This window comes from Heloderma suspectum, chromosome 4 (genome assembly GCF_057233095.1).
Source record: "Heloderma suspectum isolate Gila_16-S chromosome 4, 16-S_ref, whole genome shotgun sequence".
In the NCBI taxonomy this organism is placed as follows: Eukaryota; Metazoa; Chordata; class Lepidosauria; order Squamata; family Helodermatidae; genus Heloderma; species Heloderma suspectum.
Window position 1 is genome coordinate 86003006 of NC_139461.1, and position 16137 is coordinate 86019142.

A 16137-nucleotide genomic window follows, 5' to 3' on the forward strand; every position below is an offset into this window, starting at 1 on the left:
AGCTAAAGAACCCAGAAGTTAACCCTACAACAAACCATGGGTTAACCACTGGATTATTTAGCCCCTAAACAATGCAGCACTCTGGGTTCACATATCACACTCACAACCTACGAACAGGCCAATCATAGGCTGTTTGCACAAAGTGGAGGTGAGAAGCATGCCGGAGGGTCTCATCATACCTTTTCCTGAGGGGCTCAGCATAGCTTTGCAAGACTGACATGCAAGTGAAATACATTAGTAAAATATCTATATTTAAGCTGGCTTTGACCTTATGCCAAATAAATTTGTCTTGACTGACATTTGTATTCAACCTCACTAAAATGAAAACCTAATATCCCAAATCATTTCTTACATTTGCACCCAAATTATTTCCTCACAATAGGAATAACTCACAGAAAGGAAAAACTAAGATCCTTCTTATTTGTTAGGTAAGCTATACATAGCTGCCATTTGCAAATATATGTGGAATTTAAGCAGCATGAGACATTATAGTGCCTTATACTGAACACATTCCATTTCTTTAGAAATTAACCAGTAGGGGAAATCCTTCATTCATGATAATGTCTTTCCACTGTTAATCACACAGACCAATATTTGTCCAACTCATCTGCTATTTTACTGTATACCAGAGTGCCAGTGGGGAACCTCCGGCCCATGGACCAAATCCAGCCCGCCTGGTGTCCCAATCTGGCCCTCCAGGATTCCCCAGATGGCCATGCTTCCTCTTCCTGGACACCGCCCCCTTCACCTGACCACTGAACATTTGGTGGTTTTCCAGCTTTTGCATGTTTCTCCCCAATCTAAAAAGTCGGAATGCCTCTCCGACTTAGCCTGGAATGCCAGGCTTAGTGACTGGCAGTAAGAGCTTTAAGGTAAAATATGGTGGTATTCTGGCCCACTCACTACTGGAATGCACCCTGAACAGCTTCTCTGAAATTGAATTTGGCCCTTTGAATGAAAGAGGTTCTCTACCCCTGGTATGCAAGCTAAAAAATGTTTAAATAAATAGATTTCTTTAGGACAGATCAAACAGTGCCTCCCTGCCTTTGCAGCTCCAGTCTCTCAGAGGTGGGATGGAGAAATTCAGAAGAATTTTGGGAGTGGGGGACTTACATTTCTGGTAGGCAGTAGCAGAGGGCTTCTCTTTCTTTTTTAACCTTTTGTCATTTTTTTCTCTTTTTAAAGGGATTTTTGCCAGTGTGGGAAAGTCTGTGGGTTCCCATACACTTCCGATTGGCCGCTGTGGAAAACAGGATGCTGGGCTAGATGGGCTTTTGGTCTGATCCAGCAGGGCTCTTATATTCTTATGACTGAGACAGTCAACAGTGTAAAGACAACTTGAGTGGATGTATGAACATTACTGGATTTCATTCACTGGCTTTGAAAAACACATCATGAAATGTATTAAGCAGTAAAACCTTTTTATTTAAAGCATGTGAAAATCCCAGGGCTGATTTTGGCACCTAAAGCAAAAAAATCTAAATACTTTCCAACCTATAGTAAAGGTATAATAATAAATTAATAAAATATTGTGTGGTTTTTCTTGCTGCTTCTTTTCCATCGCCAATTTTGACATAGTCTCCTTGCTTGTGTGAGGTTGTTAATCACAGTTCTTCCCTAATATTTTGTCCTCTGACTTTTGACTGCACATCTTTGAATGAGACAAAACCTGAGGAGTTTGGCAAACTTAATTTTGTTTATAAATTACATAACCATTATCCCCAAAATAGCACTTTTCCAGAAGCAAAATGAACACAAATCTTAGCAGCCACTACCTTCTGAGTACTGTCCCGCTGAAAACCCTAATCCTGGTGTCTTGTATTTTAAAAAGTGGGTACACTCCTCCTTCCTTTTTTGTAGTACACATATAACCAAACCACTATTGGTTGTATTCACAATAATGCTTCCTACATAAAGAGCTATGCAGAATGTCAGAAAATTAAACAGAAGGATACTTACAGTGATAACCAGGTTCAATAGTGTTAACAACTTCAAGGCTGTTTATTGTGATTTGAAAGATGATGTGGAGAAGCAGAAATGTTAGACTCATGAAACACAAGGATTTTAATAACCGTCCTGTGTGCCCTAAAAGACACAAAACAAAATTCACAGTTATTTCATGTGATGAAAACACTAGCATGGATAAAACTGCAAAAAGTATGAAAATATTAATGCATACAAAATTTATTAAAATGTTCATAGTCACAGATATTGAACTTCATGATCTCACAGTGCAGGAATGGGGAAAAACTCTTCCCCATCAAGTTAAAAAGAAAAAGGAACTGATGAAGTAACAAAATAAAAGAAATAAGGAAAGCAATACCTCCTTCAATATATAAATTAGTGCTGCCTTCAGAGTTCTAGCACTATGTTCCATCATAGTCAGATGATGGAACAAATTGGATTTGCATTTTTTTCTCCTTATATGTCTGGCAGAAATTTGGTAAATTGGGTGTCACGCCTGACCAAATTTAAATGGCATATTAGGAAAATATTTCTGTTGTTGATATACAAAGGAAACATTTGCTTCTACGTGTTGTTAAAAGTACAATTACATATAAACTGTATTTTCCTTACTACAGATAAGACTAGCATGGAAATAACAGATTTTAAGCCTGCCTTTCCCCTTTAATTATGATGTTGTAATGATTCCGGAAAGTAGAATTAATGTTTTTGTGAGCTTTACATTGACCTAATAAAGGTTTTTACACTATATGGATTTTGAATTTTTATCTTATGGCCAATATGACTGAATTTGTTGTTTGTTTTTAGAATTAATATGAAGCTGACAGATGATCTTTTTTTGACAGAGCATGCTTTGGTAAAAATTACAGTAAAATACATGATTTAAAGAAATCTGGATTTAGAAGCCAAAGAGAAAATTAGTTAAATAGGGGGGAAAATCCTACTCACTCTAAACCTTTTGCAAGACTTCCTGTTTTTTCTAGAACTTTTCGTGCCCAGAATAGTATTAGAAGCTGCATCCTCTGCATCAATAGACAATACCACCCTTCAAGCCAGTTATACTCTTTGACTGGCAAGTTTGCCTAAGCAAGGTACCCATTTTGTTAACAAAATATTTTGTCAGACAGGACTTGCAGCATTACCATTCTCATTATTTCCAGAGGAGTGTTTCCAAATTTCAAAACATAAAAACAACTATTTGCCATTTGCCTACTTGTTTTACTGGTACTGGCAAAGCACATAAATGACATTGGAGGTGATGATCACTGGATGTTATTGTAAGATGAACCCATGAGCATATAAACTGCAAAAGGTTTTATTATTCATGCAAACCATTCTAATGATAAATGCATAGCAAGGTAATTTTAAAATAAAGACGCATTTATATTAAATCCAGGATGCTATTCATTAAATCATTTCTCAGAGAAATCACAAGGATACCCAAATTCACTGCAACAATTCCACATCTAGCTTGAGAAAATGTGGACTAATTAATCAAAGCCATCTAGATTGATTAAGTGGGGAATTCTGTCTGAGCAGACAGAGGAGCAGAAGAAACTCTTGTCTCCATAGAGCTTGTCGGATCTTGAGGGCTCTGGTGTAAGCAAACTGGTGAGTCCCAGATGTTTTGTACTATAGCCTTAATAATTGCAGACCATTGGGGGGAAACTCTCATTCAAATGGAGATGTTTTTATCTTTGAGGGCCCTGATCCAATTCAGGACCACGGAGGCAACCCACATAAGTTAAGAATTCTGTCTGAGCAGAGAGAGAAACATGGGTTAAAGAGAAATGGGTTAAAAAAAAAAAACCCTTTAAGAACCACACTAGAATTCCAACCCAGATCCAGTACCCTGAGCTTTTTAAGTAAAACAAAACAAAACAAAACACTGAATGCTATATATTAATGACAATGTGTAGTTGAGCTCTCATTTTGAGAATGCTGTCCAGAAGAAGGAAGAGAAGAAACATTGTGTCTATACCATTTCTCATTTGCACAAATCCCGAAGCAGTTAACTAAAAAAGTATACAATAGACACAATACAATACATACAATAAATAGTACCATATTAGAGACTGAATTATATACATACAGAGAGAGAGAGAGAGAGAGATCATATCTCTAGCTATACAAAACTCTAACTCTGGGATTATTAAGGACGTAGGCATATCTGAGCCTAATGTCTTTCTTTACTCCACTGTAACTGTATGCGTTCTTAATTCAGTTCAAGACCTGTGCACTTTGGAATAATTACAATCCCCCCACACCAGATATCCCCCCAAAATTACACACACACACACACACACACACACACTGGGTGGAAGGGGGGATGTTAAAAAAATAAAAAAGTCTCAATTGTTTCCAATCAACATTACAGACATACAGACCTATAGGATAGTAACTTTGTCTCTCTTTTGTAGGCTAAACCAAGTACAGACAGACTCCAGAAATGTGTGGAAAGAGTTTAAAGTCAATATGGAAGTACATGACATTGCTACAAGTTACCACCAATGTTTTGAGTTTAAATATTAGTCAGCATTATAAACAGGAAGTAAAAGGTCAAAGGAAAGTGCCGTGTTCATTCACTGAAACTACACTTTAAAGCAGTAATCCAGAAAGCTGGAAAGATGCTCATAGGCATTCATAATATATGAGGCAAAATCATGAATAGACAGTCAACAAAGCTGATCTACTAAGGCTGCAATCCTATGCAAATATACCTGGGAGTAAGCCCCATTGATCAAATAAATGGATTTATTTCCAAGTAAACTCAGATAGGATCAGGTTGTAAGTGACCCACAGGAAGATAATTTATTATACAATATCTTGTGAAACAATCACCAATTAAAAAAAATGGGAAGGAGTAACAAACAATTGTTCTGAATTATGACAATGTATTACTTCCATTCTTTGCAGTGGGTCACACCTCCATTACGGTGGACAGGTCATAGCTCAGTGGCAAAGCACATGCTTTGCATTCAGAATGTCCCAGTTTCAATCCCCAGCATCTCTATGTAGGGCTGGATAAACTCCTGCCTGAAACCCTGGACAGCCACTGTCAGTCAGTGTCAACAATACTGGGCTAGAGAGACCAATGATCTGAGTCAGTATAAGACAGTTTCCTATGTTCCTGTACCCAGTGAAATGTGAGTTGCCTGCACACTTCCCATTTAAATTCTCTCTATCTTAAATTCTCTCTAAATGCTCACACATGTTCCCCCTTCTCCAGTGTAGCCACATGGAGAAGCCACATGGAGGTCAGAAGCTTCTATTTCCGTTTTGGATTAACTGCATTTTAGTGGGTTGACTGAACTCTAAACTGCTATCAATCTTAACTGTGCCTTGTCGAAACAAGCCAGGTTCATAAACTATGGCTTGAAGTTGGCTTGTTCCATGAATCCCTAGCTAACACTGACCATAGTTTGTCTGGGTTTGGAAGTCACAACAGGCAGCAATTTATCTGTGCTTTAGAGTAAATTGTTGTTGTTGTTGTTGTTCAGTCGTTCAGTCGTGTCCGACTCTTCATGACCCCATGGACCATAGCACGCCAGGCCTTCCTGTCTTGCGCTCTCTTTCGGAGCGTGCTCAAGTTCATATTCATTGCATCAGTGATGCTATCTAGCCATCTCATCCTCTGCCGTCCCCTTCTCCTTTTGCCTTCAGTCTTTCCCAGCATCAGGGTCTTTTCCAGGGAGTTTTCTCTTCGCATTAGGTGGCCAAAATATTGGAGCTTTCAGCTTCAGTATCTGTCCTTCCAATGAGCAGTCAGAGTTGATTTCCTTTAGGATGGACTGATCTGACCTCCTTGCAGTCCAGGGGACTCGTAAGAGTCTTCTCCAGCACCACAGTTCGAAAGCATCAATTCTTCGGCGCTCAGCCTTCCTTATAGTCCACCTCTCACAGCCATACATTACTACTGGGAAAACCATAGCTTTGATTGGATGGACCTTTGTCGGCAAGGTGATGTCTCTGCTTCTTACTATGCTGTCTAGGTTTGCCATAGCTTTCCTCCCAAGGAGCAAGCGTCTTTTAATTTCATGGCTACAGTCACCGTCTGCGGTGATCTTGGAGCCCAAGAAAGTAAAATCTGTCACTGCTTCCATTTCTTCTCCTTCTATATGCCAGGAAGTGATAGGGCCAGATGCCATGATCTTAGTTTTTTTAATGTTGAGTTTCAAACCAGCTTTTGCACTGTCCTCTTTCACCCTCAACAAGAGGCTCTTGAGATCCTCTTCGCTTTCTGCCATTAGGGTGGTATCGTCTGCATATCGGAGGTTGTTGATAATTCTCCCAGCAATCTTAATTCCGACCTCTGATTCATCCAACCCGGCATTTCTCATGATGTACTCTGCATATAAGTTAAATAAGCAGGGTGACAATATGCAGCCTTGTCGTACTCCTTTCCCAATTTTGAACCACTCGGTTGTTCCATGTCCGGTTCTTACTGTTGCTTCTTGACCCTCGTACAGGTTTCTCAGGAGACAGGTAAGGTGATCTGGTACTCCCATCACTTTAAGAATTTGCCACAGTTTGTTGTGATCCACACAATCAAAGGCTCTAGCGTAGTCAATGAAGCAGAAATAGACGTTTTTCTGGAATTCTCTTGCTTTCTCCATGATGCAGCGAATGTTGGCGATTTGATCTCTAGTTCCTCCGCCTCTTCGAAACCCCAATTGTACTTTCGGTAGTTCTCGGTTCGCACTGCTGAAGCCTAGCTTGTAGGATTTTGAGCATCACCTTGCTGGCATGTGAAATGAGCGCAATTGTGCGGTAGTTTGAACACTCTTTGGCGTTGCCCTTCTTTGGAATTGGAATGTAAACTGACCTTTTCCAGTCTTGCGGCCATTGCTGAGTGTTCCAAATTTGTTGGCATATTGAATGCAGCACTTTAACAGCCTCATCTTTTAGGATTTTAAATAGCTCAGCTGGAATACTGTCATCTCCGCTAGCTTTGTTGTTACTAATGCTTCCTAAGGCCCACTTGACTTCACTCTTGAGGATGTCCGGCTCCAGTTCAGTGACCGCACTATCATGGCTATCAAGGACATTACTATCATGGCTATAAAGGACATTAAGATCTTTCCTGTATAGTTCTTCTATGTATTCTTTCCACCTCTTCTTAATCTCATCTGCTTCTGTGAGGTCCCTGCCTTCTTTGTTCTTTATCATGCCCGTCTTTGCACAAAACGTTCCCTTGAGATCTCCAATTTTCTTGAAAAGATCTCTAGTCTTTCCCATTCTGTTGTTTTCCTCGATTTCCTTGCATTGTTCATTTAAGAAGGCCTTCTTGTCTCTCCTTGCTATTCTCTGGAACTCTGCATTCAGTTGGATATATCTTCCCCTTTCTCCCTTGCTTTTTGCTTCCCTTCTTTCCTCAGCTACTTGTAAAGCCTCATCAGACAGCCACTTGGCTTTCTTGCATTTCTTTTTCTTTGGGATGGATTTCGTTGCTTCCTCCTGAACAATGTTATGGACCTCCGTCCATAGTTCCTCAGGCATTCTGTCTATCAGGTCTAATCCCTGAAATCTATTCCTCACCTCCACTGTATATTCATCAGGGATATGATTTAGGTCATACCTGAATGGTTTAGTGGTTTTCCCTACATTCTTCAATTTAAGCCGAAATTTTGCAAGAACCAGCTCATGATCTGAGCCACAGTCAGCTCCAGGTCTTGTTTTTACTGACTGTATGGAGCTTCTCCATCTTTGGCTGCAAAGGACATAATCAATCTGATTTCGATATTGCTAAATTGCCTTAACTATTTAAGGTCCCTTCCTGCCTCTTTGGACTTGGGCACTGGGGCAATGGCCCAATTTGCACATAATGACAACACATGGGTTGTTTAAACCATAGGTTGTCAGGGCTGAGTGGCAGTGAGCGAATGCTCCCCGCTCACTCATCACTTCCACTTTCAATTAACAATCCAGGAATTGCTGTTACATGTGAATCAGGTCAATGTGTTTAAAATTATTTTCCAATTTAAAGGCTGTGCTTTTAATTTCACCCAAACAGATCCATCACTACCCCCCAAAGAATCACAGTTTTAAGGCCAGGCTAAATTTGATATTAATGGCATTAATGCAGTTAATGTGGGTGGGTTTTGTTATGTGAACAACAGCCAATGGGAAGCTGAGCATGCCCAGACCTATGGGGGTACAGAAGGAGAAATGTAACTCTCTCTCGCTCTGCCACAGTCCCAAATTAATTTTTTCTCAAATACTGCTATTTGCATTTTAAGCAAAGCTCCTATTACTGCCAATAGAGGCTTCATTTGAAATGCAAACAGCAGGTTTGGAGAGGTTATTTTTCTCAGGATCATAGCACGGGGAGTTAAAACTTCCTTTTTGCACATCCATAGCTCTAAGGCTGCTCAAATTTCCTCAGCTGCTATTTACATGACAAAAACTTGCACATTAATTGCATTCGCATAGTTAACTGCACATCTAGTTTGGCCATGAACTACCACAAACTTAAGGTCATTAAATATCACTAGCATCAACACACTGAATAGCATTACTCCCTCTAACACTAAACCTGGGTGAGAAATGCCAACACCATTCTAGCCAGAATGGCCCCCACCCCACCCCCCAAACAAGAGGGAGACGTCTGCATACTCAGAGGACCTCCAAGGTGTGCATAAGTACAACACTTTGATCATCACACCCCAAAACACAAGTGAATCAAATATAGTGAATGCATGTTCTCTCAAGCACAGGAGGAGCACATGCATGTGTAGCCCTCCAAACCTCCACGAAAATACCTGAGCCTTGGAGGGAGGGGAGAAACCAACAGCCCAGCCTCAGAGTGCTAGTTGCTCCCACTGTACAGATGCAGAACTGAGACTCAGCTGCTTCTCTTTCTTCTCCAAGCCCCAACGCCATTGCCAAGCAAGCACAACCGAGTGCTGCAACCTCCCAACCCATACCAAACCAGCCATCTCAACTCCCTGGCAACTCCAGCTTCCTGCACTTCCACAGGGTGGAGGAGAGGTAGCAGCTGCTGTGCTTGGGGAGAGAGGAAGATGTGGCTGCACATCTAGAGGAAGCAAGAAGGTATAATGTTTCTGGCATAGGGCTGCCCTGTCCTCCTTCAAAGAAATTGAGAGGAGCCATCAGGAGATGAGGGTGTTTGGGAGATAAGTAGACAGTGCAGTGGAAGTATGTACAGGAAGAAAGGCACATAGGAGTAGGACACATAGGGGGAAGAGTGTGGAGGGCTGATATAATCCTGTCCCCTTGTTCCCTCTAATAGCAAACCCAGATGGATGAGTGTCAACAAGATTGTTCTTAAGAACTCAAAAGGGAACCAACCATCTCTCTCTCTCTCTCTCTCTCACACACACACACACACACACACACACACACAAAACCATGAGGACCAAGCATGCTCAGTGACATCCTAGAGCCATGGTACGTTAAGGTTCAATTGGCAAAGAAAACGGAAAACTGGCAGCCGGGAGAAGAAGAGTGAATTGGCCTGCTTGAGCCCCTTACAGCTTATGGCTGCCTGGCTGGAACCCTGAAGAGGAATGCTCCTATTAGGGCTGAGGATGCACTGCAACATTTTGTTGCAAATCCCAGTTATGCATTTTAAATCAGTAAATTAAATTGACCTGTTCATAACAAGGGATTTGACCTGCAATCAGTGGATCTCCATAGTTCTGTGCTATCACACTCTGGGACATATTGGACTTAATGACCTTGTTGCATCTTACTGTGATTGTAAAAGGACCAGTTACCACATTATGGTCAGTTTATTGCTCAGCTTTCATCTTTGAACATAGACATTACATGACAAATTAAAAGCTAGCAATTAGGCAGCACAGAGGCTGGGGTGAGAAGAGCAAAGAAAGCTTGCATTATGTCTTCTGTCTCAAAGAAACAGATGAAGCAGAAGAACACAGTGTGGTACAAAGCACGATTAAGTATTCTCGCTGGTTGCCTCCACAGATACAAATGAATTGGCAAGGAAACTTCCATTGCTAATGAAAAGTATCCCATGGGCACTCTGGAAAATCCTGGCACTGCCAAAGCTTTATCTACACTATGGATTCCTTCAATTGGGTTTTACTACAGCGATTAAAGAATCAATGCCTTGTAGACAGCTTGCTTTCCAGCAGGCACAGGGCTGGGTGGTGCCACTTCCTGTCCTCACGGGTTCTTCAGATTCTAATGGATTAAAGAGTTAGTTGTGTAGCCAGCAGAATCACTAGATATAATACTTAATTTGAGAACATTGGTGATCAGGCACGTATACTACCGAAGAACAATAAAAGATGGATAGGATAGGATAGGATAGGATAGGATAGGACAGGACAGGACCAAGGTGGCACACAATTTAAAATTAGCCTAGAATAGTTGCAGTGACCAGACCACAGGCTGGATGAAATGCCATGAGGTTGCAGGACATTCAGTATCTCCTAGCTGAGTCTTCATTAGGACACAGGGGGCCTGAAAGCTATTAAGGTTCCCAAGCGAGCAGGAAACACCACTCCGTGAAATGCAAGGCCCTGTCAGAACAGCAGATGCAAAACATGCAAATACATTTCCCCAGTAATAAATAAGCATACATATTCAAGACCTCCACGTGGCCAGCACAGCATGGGGTTTTCCAGAAACAATGCACCATCTTTCCTACAACTACCACTGCAAGTGAAACCAAGGCCAGAAATTACTTTGAACAACAACTTGCCACCTGTGCATGATCAAGTCTCCCAACATGGCCACTATAGGGCCTCTTATCCCTTTTATACAGGCAGAAGCTTAAGTGTATTAAGTGTATTAACATACTGAGTTCAAACACAATGCATTGCACATCTGGCTAAAGCACCATACAATCACACAGGATGTTGGTAATATCCCCGAACCCATCCCTCATAATTCATGGCTGGATTATGCATTGGGGGGAGGGGGAGGGGGGAGGAAGAGGAATCACTTAAAATTTGCTTAGCAACCAACCATTTATTCATTCATTCATTCATTCATTCATTCCATTTCTATACCGCCCAACAGCGGTATACCGCCCAACAGCATTTCTATACCGCCCTCTTGCAAGCTGGGAAACTGCATCAGAATGTTTCAGTTTTGATATTGTAAAACGTTACACTCTGTACGCCCTTGGTTTGCATTTGAAAGAAAACTGAATATAAGCCTTATAAGAAATAAGTGTATTTAGTCTTGCCAGTCTCAGAACTGAAGAGTGATGCTGTGCCTTTAGTTGCTGTACACTGTACAGCCAAGGAAAGTATGCATTGGCGGGGCAGGGCAGGTGTCTTATTATTGTAGCCCTATAAGGTAAAATGGAAAAAGCCATACCTAATTAATTTCTCCCTACAACATGGCCTTGACAGGAATAGTAGTTTTCTTGTAGTTCATAAGTTTACAGCCCTATGCCAAACAAAGAAAGTGCTGGGAAGTCATCCAGTTGGTTGCTAGAAAATCACCAGGTGGTTTCTTCCTGTTTCCTCATAGTACCTTTCTGTCCTAGTCAACCATCCAGAGTAGTCTTCCCCAACCTGGTGCTCTTCAAATATGTTGGACAACAACTCCCATCACAATGGGGGTTTCAGTCCAACAGAGCTGGAAGGCACAAGGTTGGTAAAGGCTGATGTAGAGGAACTGACAGTCTGTTCACCTTTGATGGTGGCCTTCAACCTTCAGAAGACAGCTGAATTCTAATTTCTTGGACATTTTGTTTCAATGACATGTAGACAGAGCTCAGCTTTTTGGATCACCACAACATCTGATAATCCCCTAGCGTTTGTTAAATAGACTACAGTTTGCACTTTGCAGTTAGGAAATAATCTCTAGGAAAAGGTTAGAGACACTTGCACTGTTGTGACTGCAATCCTATTCACACTTACCCAGGACAGGAGTAAGTCCCCCACTGAAGCTTCTACAGCTGAGAAAAATATGAGATTTTTCTCCCCCTCCCTTCCCCCCGAAAAGGTCATTTTGCTGAATTTTCTCCAGATATTTTCCACCGGTATTTATGGCTGCTATCATTCCTCACACATGCATGAACATACACACACACACACACACACACACACACAATACCAGGAACAGGGCTAGGTCTGGGGCATTGTGGGTGCAAAATGGTGGTCAGGCTGCCAACGCAGTTGTGTTTTTTCCACCTTAGGGGGAAAAAGAAGCTGTGCTACTGTCACTGTGAATGATGAGTCCAACCACAAGAGGACAGAATTTCTCCTTCCTCTAGAGAAATTCAGTGAAATGGTCCCTGTCCCCCCCCCCCCCGTTTCTTGGCTCACAAATAGGATGGAGAATTTCAAAAGGCAATTTGCATACAGCTCCTGTTGAAGTCTGATTCTTTCATGTGTAGATGATAGCTCAGCAAATACTGTTACCTTACATAGTGTCCCTTATACTGCCACTCCAGCTGAGTAGTGCACTGAGTTTGCAAAACACTCAAGATAATCTCTCCAAATGGGCAAGAAAATGGGACATAGGTTCAATATAAGTAGGTTGAGACACAAAAATCCTAGTTTCATATATACACTGATGGGGTTTGAACTGGCAGTGATTAACAAGGAAAAAAATCTTGAGTCATGCTGGCTATTTCAATTAAAAAGTCAACTCAGTGTCCGATGGTGGTTGAAAAGGTAGATTCTGTGATGGCTATTGCATTAATTCCATACTTGTGGGCTTCCAGAAGATTGGTTAATGTGGTAATAGGATGTTAGACTAGACAGTATTCTCCAGCATAGTTATTATCTTCTAACATTGACATTTCCAAGATTCACCTCCAGCTGCCTTTGTAATGCCAATTCCAGTGGGGCTCTGTCTTGGAGTGACAGATTTGCATTTATATGGGAAGACGAAATGGTCCTTGGTTCAAAGGCTTCCCTGCCACAAAAGCTCCAGTATGGCATGGATATACCCCTGCCACAACATCTATCCTGATCCTGAATTCAAGATGGGCAATCTGTTTCACAAGATCATAAGCCACTTCTCATGTTGCTGTCAAATATGCACTTTGGAAGTCACACCAATGGGATGTCAAAAATATTGCCAATAACTCACATAGGCAGGGGGGAACCTTGAAAATTCCACTTTGTGCAGCTTCTCTTAGTAACATGACAAAAAGCAATCCTCCTAACTTAGCATCTAGATTAAATAACCAATATTTACATGTTTATAAACTCAATGTTGTCCAATAAAGCAATGGTGGAAATATTGTACTTACAGTGTCCTTACACAGATAATAATTGAGATTACTGTGGCGCTAAATGGTGGTCCCACATTAGGTTCTCTCACCCTGATCCACATTAGGTTCTCTCACGCACCCTGATCCACATTGACTCATGTCAGGATGTCTATGCAACAATGGAAGTATGCAGGAACAGAATTCACTCCTTGCAAGCCACAATGAACGAGGCAAGAGGTGATTTTGGATCTGATGGGCCAACTCTCCCCACTTCCAAATACTGTAGCAAGGTGCAGTAAAAACCCAAAGAAACTTTGTACTAGTGAAGTACAGAGTTTATCTGATTTGCATACAATAAAGAGGATGTTCTGCTGTTTGGGATCATGCAAAAGCACCACCATTTAATTTGGAGCTATAGAGCCACAAGCAATTGTGTGTGCGATGGGGAAGAGAGAAGGCAATTTTATTCCAGCTTAAAAATTTGAAAAGATAAGTGGATCACATTATTATACTGCTAACTGAATCATGGTCTTTCCTTCACATAAAAAAGAAGGATCCTGAAAAGGATGGGGCAATCCACAGGAGAGTGTCAGACCCCCAAGGAGGTTTTCAGGAGCTCTCTGCATTTTAATAAGAAAAATTATAGAAGGAAGAGTTGATGCGAAGCCAAGGAAGAGAGAGGGTTATACCCAGTCAGAAACCTGAAGTGAAAATATTGGCCTTGCAACAGGTCAAACATTAGATATATCTTGTGTGAGAAGAGGATTAACATGTAAAAGCATGGTGAGAAACCTTTTTCAGCTTGAGGGCCAGACTCCATTCTGAAGAAGCTTTTGGGGCCCCCTTCTAGTGGCGGGTGGGATCAAGGGAAAAGTCATCTGGGCTGAAAAATCCAACCCAACCCTCCACATTCAATTGTTAGCAATTTATAGTAGGAAGCATGTCTGCTCACAGATAAGCAGGACAAGCCTCTGCATGTCTACTCAGAAGTAAGCAGAACTGAATCACTCAGCAGTACTTTTGAATAGCATCCCAAATATCAACCCTATGCATGTCTACTCAGAAATCGGCATGAGCATCATGTCTACTCACAAGAAAGCAGGGCAAGCCTCTGCATGACTACTCACACGTAAGCAGGACTGAATCACTCAGCAGCTTCCTCCCCTGGCCATGCTCCTCTGCCTGCAGGGAAAAGCTCTTATCTCCAATCAGCAGCTGATCATAGATAAATGCTTGGCCCTGCTAAGCACTAAGAAAGGAGCCTTTTTCAGTGATAAGTTGGGAAAAGCACTTATCTCTGATCAGCTGCTGATTGAAGATAAAAGCTTTTCCCCCTCCCTGGAAAAGGGGGCAGAGCCAAGGAAGGAAGCTGCCCAGAGGATGGAGAACCTAACAAGACCAGAGGTCCCCCATCCCTATACAGAGTCAAATCTATATAGACTCTTTAAACCGTCTTGTTAAAAATGAAGGCATTTTTCTGTACTCTACCATTTGCCCTTGCTTTCTCCAACCATTTATTTTTCTATTCGGTATTTTAAATGTGTAACAGACTGCTTCTGCTAAAACATAATTATATCATATCAATCAGGAAAAAAACATTATCCCCTTGGATTCAGATTTCAAACAGCCAGTGAACAAAAAACATTTACCATAAGTATTTGGACAGAATTAATAATGCCTGCTAATTAAAATGTAATGACCAGCCTATTGAATCGTCTTCCCATGATCTCAGTCACTACAGCAGGGTGTACCCTTCTGCTGGGCAATGAATATTCTGTCTGAATGCTATAAACTGTAAGAGGTAATCTGCAAGACTATATATTTGCATGTGTAACCAAGCAGCTCACTGATAAAGCAAATGATGTGCTTACAGAAGCCCCCAGGTTCAATCCTTACCATTTCTAGGAAGGGCAGGGAAAAACTCCTGTCCAAAACCATAGTGAGCTCCTGCCAGTCAGTGTAAGCAATACTGAGCTAGATGGACCAATGATCTCATGCAGCTTCTTATCGTTGATAACTCCAATATATAACTCTAATTCTGATGGGTTACAATGATGCTTCATGCCTCCTCTTCACAAGAGTGGAAAGGCATGGATATGTTCATTGGTCTTGAACTGCACTGGTTACCCTGACAAGGAAAAAAACATGGTGATCCTGAGGGTGAACATATATGATAGTGTTGGCTTTCTCCTTCAAAATATATTGGGCCGTGGGAAGGATGGATTGAGATTCTCCAGGCGGCCTGGCTGTAATGGCTGTTGAAACTACAGGCCACTGCAAGTATATGTCCATGGAGTCCCCCATTAAGGGATAACACATAGACCAGCAAATATCATGAGATTTTATTTTATTACACTTCTATACCACCCAATATCCAAAGCTGTCTGGGCTGTTCACAAAAATTAAAATCATAAAATACAATATGACAAAACACAATATAAAACTTTTTAAAAGTTTAAAAATAAAACCAAAGTATAAACCTGGTGCCTTCCAATGAACAAGCTCTATATCTCAAAATTGCTCTCACAATTGAATATATTTTAAAGCAGTGTAAGAACCAGGTTCTTCTCATTCTCAACCAGTCAGCCATGAATGTTTCAGTATAACAGCTGTCAAGGCGCAAGTCTTTTGCTGAGGTAACAGACTTCACCAATTTCCAGCAAAAACAGTTGTACTTTGCTTAAAGTAAGCTAGCACGTCTAAACCATTTCCCTATGAACAAGGAACCCTAAGATTATAAGTTGATCTTGCTTGCAAGTTCTGAAAACAATCAGGATCTGTCATTATTTTGACCAAGTTAGACTTCAAGTCAAAAGAAGAGGGGAATGAAGAAAGTTAACAGTAGGTTTTGTTTGCTAAATTGCCATGTATGTATAATCAAAGGATGTCAAACTACATCGTATTTTCACAAATATATGTCAGTATGGTTCATTTTATTCATGCTTCTATACACTCCCCTAAAATCCATCTGGATGAAGGGAAATTTAGAAATATTTAAAATACAT

At 41.1% G+C, this 16137-nt stretch overlaps 1 protein-coding gene across 1 annotated transcript in view; it reads right to left on the reverse strand.

Moving 5' to 3' along the window:
* Positions 1 to 16137, reverse strand: part of PIEZO2 (piezo type mechanosensitive ion channel component 2) — a 373451-nt gene that overhangs the window by 233602 nt on the left and 123712 nt on the right. The window contains exon 3 of the mRNA XM_084849861.1: positions 1960 to 2085. Within this exon, the coding sequence (XP_084705987.1) occupies positions 1960 to 2085 (126 nt within the window). The remainder of the gene's footprint in view (positions 1 to 1959; positions 2086 to 16137) is intronic.